General features: G+C 34.6%; 2 protein-coding genes across 5 annotated transcripts; both read right to left on the bottom strand.

Annotated features, from left to right (window-relative positions):
• Positions 1–333: 333 nt before the first annotated feature.
• Positions 334–6,166, bottom strand: LOC142627128 (putative protease Do-like 14). Of its 4 annotated transcripts, none has more exons than XM_075800927.1 (11): positions 5,972–6,166; positions 5,752–5,868; positions 5,191–5,272; positions 4,923–5,102; positions 4,705–4,832; positions 4,113–4,324; positions 3,745–3,826; positions 3,362–3,504; positions 2,287–2,407; positions 1,109–1,201; positions 334–638 (listed from the first exon to the last, which is right to left on the bottom strand). In XM_075800927.1, exons 2-11 carry the CDS (start codon positions 5,773–5,775, stop codon positions 522–524), a joined length of 1,182 nt encoding a protein of 393 aa, XP_075657042.1. In that variant the 5' UTR covers positions 5,776–5,868; positions 5,972–6,166; the 3' UTR covers positions 334–521. The 4 variants fall into 4 exon arrangements, with proteins under 4 accessions (XP_075657042.1, XP_075657041.1, XP_075657043.1 ...); XM_075800926.1 differs by having other exon boundaries at positions 5,191–5,310; positions 5,752–5,851; XM_075800928.1 differs by having other exon boundaries at positions 5,752–5,851.
• Positions 6,167–6,934: 768 nt separating this feature from the next.
• Positions 6,935–8,221, bottom strand: LOC142629290 (histone H2A.1). Its single transcript, XM_075803248.1, has 2 exons — positions 7,906–8,221; positions 6,935–7,393 (listed from the first exon to the last, which is right to left on the bottom strand). The coding sequence occupies exons 1-2, from the start codon at positions 8,110–8,112 to the stop codon at positions 7,157–7,159; spliced, it is 444 nt and encodes a 147-aa protein (XP_075659363.1). The 5' UTR covers positions 8,113–8,221; the 3' UTR covers positions 6,935–7,156.
• Between the last annotated feature and the right edge of the window lie 854 nt (positions 8,222–9,075).

Raw genomic sequence — 9,075 nt, 5'->3', positions numbered from 1 at the left:
GGAGGAATTTGAGATTAATAGAATTAGATTTAATGAATATTTTACTAAAACTCTCAAAATACCCTTATATATTCAATCATTTAATTTAAAATAGAAATCTAATATTGTCATAAAATAATTCCATTCATTTCCCTCTATGTTACTCCCAAATAAGATTATTTACATTCCAGTCATTTTCATTCCTTTATTTTAAAACATCCAAACAATGTCACTTAATTTCACTCTATTCATTTCTCTTACTTAAATATATTCTGCTCCATTCCTTTCCCTTCCTTTTTTATCATTCCATTTCTTTCCTTTATGAACTCATAAACGAAGCCTAAAGAAATAAGCTAAAAAGAGAACGAAAACTAGAAACCTAAAGATTAAAAAAATATTATAAGTAATAAGTTCTAAAAATAGAAACCTAAAGATTAAATTATGAAACTCTCCTGCTAATGTACATTTGTTTTCTCCATAATTACTGGTAAATCAAAAGATCTAACCAATGTATATGTCTTGAATAGGAGAGTTGTTGCCTGTCACATATCTGATTTGGATTCCTCTGGAATTACGGTCAAAGTGACCAAATTATCCTTCGCTCTTTTCACAGCCACTTTCATGGGTACTCCAACTCTGTCCCCCATTATTTCAATAATCTGCCACAATTCAAAAATCATAGAGACCATCAGAATCACTTTCATAAAAATAGTAAGCAACAAACTCAATTAGGCAAAAGCATGAGTTTTCTGAACCCAAACTCAATTAAATTGGAAACTTTTGCACACCACACGTATCAAGTTATATTCTCCCTTCCTTTTTTTAAAAGGTAAGTTATATTCTATTTTGATATCCTTTAGTTTCTCATCACAGACTTAAAATATTCTGACAATCAACACATTCAGTCATAAATCCATTATATATGAGGCCCTCAGGACCAGAATTCCTGCCAGCAGTCACTAAATTGTGGTTTAATCAAAGGAAAATGCATAACAATTTAAGATTAAGTTTATTTCTCCATTAATCCTGAACTGCTCAGATTCCAGCCATTAAATATTTTAGTGTTTTTTACTTCTCATTGCAAAATGCATAATTTCCACCTACTGACATCAATTAAGGTCCCAAATACCTCCTTGATGCTTTCAACAGGTTTCCCATCAAATTCAATCACGACATCGCCAGGACGAAATCCAGCACGATCAGCAGGGGATCCAGGAGTCACCTAGTAAAACAATCAGAAAACCATCAGAAATGAGAAGATGCCTTTTGTCTTGATTTTTATCAACAACGTCATATCATCAGGAAATCCTTAGGATACTACAAATTCTATTTCTCAGCATGGAATTAGTGCATATTCCTTCCTTTTTTCTTTTTTTCTTTTTTTTGATAAGTAATAAAGATTTATTGATATCAAAAAAAGAGACACCAAGTACACATTCCTTCCATTTGTTAATATGGCAGAAGGGAACAAAATTCCTAAATGATATAAAATCAACTCACCCGTCAAGGCACACTATTACAGATTTAATTTTAAATGGAAACATCAAAAATATATATTGCCCAACACTGCTTTAGTGGGAAGCCACCCACTCCACCAGATAAACCCAACCCAAATCCTAACCTGGATCTGATTGACATTAACTAAAATCACTGTTAAAATATCAGTTCATGCTAACAAATGACAAAACCACAGCAAAATAAATATGTGGCTCCTTTTGAGCCTCTAGTATTTTGATTAGAGTAGGGTTCACTAGAAAGCACAGCATACTACACTCAAAAGTCAGGCCCATCCAGGCCCTAAATCTAACCTAAGCCTCGGTCAAAACAAAGCAAAGTCAATAAAAATATTTGGTCACAGACCCAATACCATTTTTCCCATCCTAGTGTGACAGACAAAGTTAATATCTATGAAAGAGGGGGTGGGGGGAGGGGAAGCAGTTCACTATATCCATCCCAGTTTCTACAAACCAGTGATTGTAAACCCTACATGTAGCCAGCAAAAATCCATTGAGATAAGAATCTGAAGAGTAATTTTGCAAATAAGTAAAGAAATTAATAAAACATGCATCACCCAAAAAGAACAAATTATTGTGATCTTAGATATATTTTCAGGTATAACATATAATCCTTCATAACATGGCCAAGTACATTATAATACGAAAGGGTATCTCATAGGACCAACCTCTCATAGCATATGAGACCCACAAATGTTGCGAGAGGGAGGTTTCATGAAACCGTCACATACGATACTTTTTTCATTTTGTTTTACAAAATAAGATTGGGGGAGGAAACAATTAGAGGACATACCATAGGTACAAGAACGCCCTTATTGACATTTGGAAATGTGTTATCTCTTTCTTTAAGCTGTGCAATGATCATCTCATTAAGATCAACCATTTTCAGTCCAAGCCAAGGTCGAACCACCCTTCTGCACAAGATTACCATCTATTACATGTGCTCATACAGTTGTGATGCTTTCAAATGAATCCTTTTTTTTTTTGGGACAAGTAGATGCTTTCAAATGAATCTTAAAAAGTCTTTTGGGATAATACAAGAAACCTAGAATAAAATCCTTCCTTTTGTGCACCCATACATTTTGAAACCACAATTTTTTTATTTACCTAAAACCCAAAAAAAAGTATTTTGAAACCATAACCTCCCCTTCCACTCATTTTTGTGAGGAAGTGTCATTTCAGCTAGTGCTCTTTGGCAAAGTAGGTGAATAAACAACATGAGAAGAAGCCTAGAACAAAACCTTAAAGGGGGTTTAAGCCTACCAATATGTAGCTCATAGGACAATGCTCTAATAACCACAAAGAGAGAGAGAGAGAGAGAGAGAGAGAGAGAGAGAGATTGTCATGCATAGAAATTTCATCAATAACTCTTGTGACAGAAGCATCTATGAAATTTGAAGCACAAGTAGCTGCTATTGATTGGGGGAAGAATCAGAGTTGTGTGTTGTTTACGCATCAATTGGGAGCTACAGGTATGTACTGAGTATTTCAATGCAACTTAATCCACACTTTTTCTTCTTCTTTTTTTCCTTCAGAAATTTACCCACACACAAAGGAAACGCAAACCCCCAACCCCACCCATACCAAACTTAAGGGAGGGGAAGGTGCCACTGATCCATGGGACATTGGAAAAACTTAATCCAAATGTAAAAATTGGAAATATCTTGACACACAATAAGAAAATGAAGGGTTTGATAAAATGTGGACAATATTTCATCAAACAAACTTTTGCAAGCGCACTCACTCAAGATTTAAAATCTGACAATAAATGAATTATTCCACATGAACACTATACAAACTAAATTTCCAATTAAGTACTGATTTTATGCTTAAAATAAGTAGTCCCATGCAAAAATATAACAACATACCCACTTTTCTTGAAATGCTGTATAATTTTAGAGACCGAATCAACTGGTACAGCAAAACTCAGTCCATCAGCAGCAAGCACTTTCATAATATTTACACCAATAATTTCTCCATCAACATTGACAAGGGGGCCCCCAGAATTTCCCTATGCCATATTAAGTAGAAAAAAACAATGTTAAGTACGTAAGAAAGCCTCCAAGAATATATATATTAGAATTTTTGGCCCCAGAGAAGAAGGGAAGATTCAAACTAGCGATATTCATTTTATTAGGCAAGATCCCTAACTGATAGTGCATCCCCTTAGGGTCATAAATAAAACAACTTCAACCATCACAACTTTAAACCGTCTAAAGACACATGTACGTGCGCGCACACACAGTCTTACCACATTAATTGCACAATCCGTCTGTAAATACTCTCTCCGTATTCCACCCAGGCCCAAGTCACTGCTTTTACGGTCAACACAACTACATCCAGAGGGAACAATATGAGAGAAGGTATTAAGAATCAGTAATTAATAGTTTCATTAATCTAAGCCCCAGCATGAGATCTATCATATCATACCAAAATGAAGTACACGACACATGAGGTCACTTGAGTGCTGACAACACATACTACCATAAATCCGTAAATGGTCCAAGAATTTTTGACAGGTAGACTCTCTTTTAAAACCATGTAATCCACACACACACACATATATAATGGAGAAAAATATATAGAAATTTTGTAATGTTTGAAATTTATTCTGAATACCTTACAATACCAGCTGTGATGGTATTCTGAAGAGAAAGTGGACATCCCATAGCAACAACCCAGTCCCCAGGACGAAGCTTACTGGAAGAGCCAAGTGTTGCAGTCGGAAGCGGGGTTTTTGAATGTATCTTTACAATTGCAATATCAGAATGTAAATCAGCATTTACTACTGTACCTTCAAATGTCCGACCATCTTGCAAAGTCACATCAACCTGCAACAATTGTTCAGACATCAATATGAGGTGTATACCTCAGTACTAAAACTATTCAATGATATCTTAAAATTCTAAACAACTTAAATAAACAGAGAAATGATGAGTCCAATATATAAAGAAACTGATAAAGCAACAGCACGCATCGAACTGAAAGTTCAAAACTTAACCTTTTTCCTACTTATGTTGTGCACAACATTCAGGGATAACATAGGCAAAGACAAACAATCAATGCATGCACTCTCCACACATCTACTTGTCCATCAGATTTCAACTCTCAACCATTTGCATTGCTGAATGCTGGACCAAAACTACTAGAGAATATCATTATTACAAGTTATTAAGGGAGACAAGATATACAAAGCGCCAAAGACACTGACCTTTCCTTTGACTGAACCCCTCATGCCTTGAAAATCAACCACAACATGAGCACATGTTAAAATTGTACCATCCTGATCAATTATAGTTCCTGACCCTATACTCTTTCCATTAGTGATGCCATAGAAACCTATCAAACACAAAGATCACAAACAACTGTTAGATCCTATTTTTAAATTAATTAACTAAATCTCAAACATATACAACCCAAAATAAATACCCTGTGGAACCGAAAGATTGACTACAGCAGGACCAACCCTAGCAGCAGCATTTGCAATTGTATCTCTCCCCAAACAATTGCAACATGGTTTGGGGTCACCTTCAACCACCCCAGAATTGTCTTTCTTTATATCCGATGATGGAGCCGAACCAACTCTAGAAGAAAATAATGGAAGCATTCCTACAATTTCAAGCTCGAATTGAACCCAAAAACATATACATACATAAATAGGACACAATCTATTGCCAAATAAAATTTAAGGACAAACCAGGTTGCCATTGATCCGATGAAAGTAACAAAGGGCAGGGAAATATGTATTGCATAATTCGCCATGGTAGCGATAGTGATTCCTGCAGAGCCGCAGGAACCTTCACTGCTACATTTGCTCCTAAAATTTATCATAACAAAAGCATGTAAGATTTTTTTTTTTTTTTTTAATAAAGAACCAATTGAAATTGTTGTGGTCTTTGATTTCAGAACATACTAACTAAAACCCAATTCTCAGTTCTGTATTTCAAGAAAGAGCCACAAAGAAAGAATCAAAATTTAAACTTTAGCTACATTTCTTCCTAAAATTTATCATAACAAAAGCATATAAGATTTTTTATTTATAAAGAACCAATTGGAATTGTTGTGGTCTGTTTGATTTAAGAACATACTAAATAAAACCCAATTCTCAGTTTTCTATTTTAAGAAAGACCCACAAAGAAAGAATCAAATTTTAAAATTTAAAATTTCTCAATTATACCAAAAAAAAAAAAAAACAAACATACAAAAGCAAAGAAGTGGTAAAAGAATCAAAACCCAGAAAAGAAAATTAGAAGCTTACTGGAATTTGAGTTGCTATTGGCATACAAAAGACCCGACCCGGCAGAAGCGATTGCTATGATGCGAAGGAGAGAGTTTCTATTGGAAACTGAGAGCTTTCTCTGCCACAAAATTGTTTCTGAAAAAATTAGATAAAAAATAAATGAAAATTGGGACTGTGAGAATATTAATGAAATGTGGTTCGGAAAGAAAAATGAGAAGATGAAACAGAAGAAGGGTACCAGAAAATTGGACATAGCTTCGATGAAAGTAGAAGACAACAAAAGAAAGAGCAGTTCTGTTTGATTCAAAACCCTAGTTAAAACCAGCGTTCACTTTGTTTTTTTTTTTTTTTTTTATCAGAGTAAAACTAGGGAGAGCCTATGGATCGGTAGGTCATGTAGGATTTAATTGAATTACAATAATGAAGAGTATTCTCCTAAACAATCCAATAATTTTTCTTATATTCAATTTTTAAGACCGAACCAATTTTTCTTATTCTATTTATTTTTTATAGTTTTTTTTTTAATTTTTCCCTTCATATGTTACCTTTTTTTATTTAAAGAATTATACATTATTATAAAAACACAATTATTTTTACAATTATCTTACATAAATTATCATTTTTTTTCATTATTCACAATTAAACACATCAAATAGTTGTGGAAATAAATATGAAATTAATTATAATCCTAAAATTTTTTCATTACATAATTAAAAATAAAAAAATCTTTACATTTAAAACAAAGATTAGAGTTTAATTCTTATAATTTGATAATTGGAAAAAATAAAGTTAAAATTTAAATATCTTAAGCATCAACAAAATAAACACAAAGCCCTTTACAAACAAAACATAAAGTAAACACCTTGTGCTTTGGATTCAAGTCAACTTATATTTTATACACAAAAAATCAAACAACAAAATTTCTCATAACCCTATTTCAACTACTAATCTAACTTGTTGTAATACACTAATACATAATAAAAATAAATAAACAATGTGAACAATGAGCCCTTAGAATGATATTAATACTCTAACTATCTAAAAAAATTATATAAATAGATAAAGCAAATTTTTTTTTTTAATTTTTTGGGTGTTACTTATATTTTAAGTACAAGCATGATAGCGTTGGAAACACTGAAACCAATTTTAGTCTTTTCATCATCTCATGACTTCAACATTAAACAACCTCAAAACAAATCACTTGGATCTAGAACAGAGAAAATTTTTCCATTAAGTACTTCAAAATATACCCAACTACAAAATATTCACCAAATAACTACAAAATGAAAAAAACCCACAACTACTAGGAGAAACCTAAACCAACAAAAACAAAAGGATCTCAAAGATTGAGATCATTATACATCAACGAAAGCAAGCAACTAAAATTTCTATTTCATTATGTGGGAAATTTTCACGAGTCTCTCTAGGCCTTTTTGGGTGACTTGGCTGCCTTTGGGGTCTTCTCGCCAGCTTCAGAAGAAACGGTCTTCTTTGGCAGCAGAACTGGGTTGATGTTAGGAAGAACACCACCGCTTGCAATGGTCACGCCCTGGAGAAGCTTTCCGAGCTCCTCGTCGTTCCTCACGGCGAGCAGCACGTGCCGCGGGTTGATCCTGGTCTTCTTGTTGTCACGTGCCGCGTTTCCTGCCAACTCCAGCACCTGCGTTTCAATCCAAAAAATCAAAATCATTAGAGAGAGAGAGAGAGAGAGAGAGAGTAAGAGCTGTTTGGATGCCGAGAAAATGTAGTACAAGAAAGGAATTTGAATTTTGAATCTAAGAATTTTGCTTTTGTTTATGAAACAGAGAAACCCTGTGACCTAAAATTTTACTTTCCACACATTTGCCTCAATTTTCTCGGTGTCCAAACAAGTTTCAACACAAGAAATCAAACCATACTTTGTAGAGAAAACATGAAAAACAATAAAATTATCATTTCCGTTTCCATTTTAATTTTCCCTAACTTTCTCACCAACCAAACACCAAAAAAGCCAAAACGTCTACCAAAATGTGTTTGCCAGAGAGTGAGAAACAGTTTCAATAAACAGAAATATACATTTTCCTTAAATTTTTTCCATCAGTTTCTGACCTACCAAACACGAAATCACAAAGAACAAATTCAAAACGAACAGAGAGAGAGAGTGAGAGAGATTTTCGGATCTGAGAGCGATACCTCAGCGGCGAGATATTCAAGAACAGCGGCGAGGTAAACCGGAGCCCCGACACCGGTTCTCTGAGCATAACGACCCTTTTTCAAAAACCGACCGATCCGACCCACCGGGAACTGGAGCCCCGCCTTAGTCGACTTCGACACCGCCTTCTTCCTATCTCCGCCTCTCCTTCCTCCCGCTCCCTTCGTCGTCGTTTTCGCTGACTCCATTTCTTTTTCAATTCGAAATTTTCAAAACAAAACGATTCGTTTTGGAGGGAAACTGAAAAATCAAAGAGCGAAACAACTATTTGGAACGCTTCGTTTTGAAACTAATTTTGGCCTGAGTTTATGAGGTTTGGGGTTATTTATAGTGGGTAGGGTTGTGCCACGCTGGCAATCCGAGTGACTTTGGTTTTGTCCAATGAGATTGTTTTTAATTTATAAAGTGACTGATGGGTAGTGGGGATCGGACGGTTAATATGTGTGACACGCTGGCGATCCGTGGCTTTTTTGTTTTGGCCAATGGGATGGTTTAGTTTGTTTCTCTTTGGGTGCGCTGATGGGTGTCTGGATTGACTAAATGGTCCTTTGAGATTTTTCAAAATGACGGATGGGTCTGCATAGATCTGTCGGCTGAGAAATTTTGGGTTGGAATGTATATGATCTGACCGCTGATTATTGACATGCTGGCGATCCGCATGTAAGGCTGTATTCCTGGGATATAAGATGCTGATCCAACGGCTGGAAATATAGCAAACGGGATTGCTTTTTAAGTAATTTGGAATTTAAAATTAAGATAAGGTTAGGCCAAGCTTAGCCAATGTTTGGCCGAGCATTAAGCCAAAATAAAATTAATTTAAGTTGCTATTGCAGGAGTTAAAACAAATTAATCATCATTAATATACATATATTATGGAAAGAATGATATTTAACTTGTTCACACTTAAATAAAGTGCATGGTTCAATTGGAATAATTGTAAAAAAACAACATTACATGTTACCACATAATCTCATGAATATGCACAATATAGTTATTAAAAATAACCACAAGCAAATATATTTGTACGAAGCATTATTAAGTGGAAGAGGGTAGTTTGAGTCTTGATTCTACAAGGCTCTTAAGAAAATGTAATACTTCATATCAAATTCTAGTGCAATTAGAACTCTGGGCAATCGTCAATCGGCAAAAAT

This window comes from Castanea sativa, chromosome 3 (assembly GCF_040712315.1).
Source record: "Castanea sativa cultivar Marrone di Chiusa Pesio chromosome 3, ASM4071231v1".
NCBI lineage: Eukaryota > Viridiplantae > Streptophyta > Magnoliopsida > Fagales > Fagaceae > Castanea > Castanea sativa.
The sequence above is the reverse complement of the archived record's forward strand: the minus strand, read 5'-3'. Positions and strand labels throughout refer to the sequence as shown.

Excerpts from the sequence above, each read along its gene's own strand:
- LOC142627128 (XM_075800926.1), bottom strand. Across the intron at positions 5,311-5,751 it reads CAATAGCAACTCAAATTCCA|GAGCAAATGTAGCAGTGAAG; the intron begins GTAAGCTTCTAA and ends GATAAATTTTAG. Across the intron at positions 4,325-4,704 it reads GGGGTTCAGTCAAAGGAAAG|GTTGATGTGACTTTGCAAGA; the intron begins GTCAGTGTCTTT and ends CAATTGTTGCAG.
- LOC142629290 (XM_075803248.1), bottom strand. The coding sequence starts at position 8,112 with ATGGAGTCAGCGAAAACGACGACGAAGGGAGCGGGAGGAAGGAGAGGC. Across the intron at positions 7,394-7,905 it reads TTGAATATCTCGCCGCTGAG|GTGCTGGAGTTGGCAGGAAA; the intron begins GTATCGCTCTCA and ends ATTGAAACGCAG.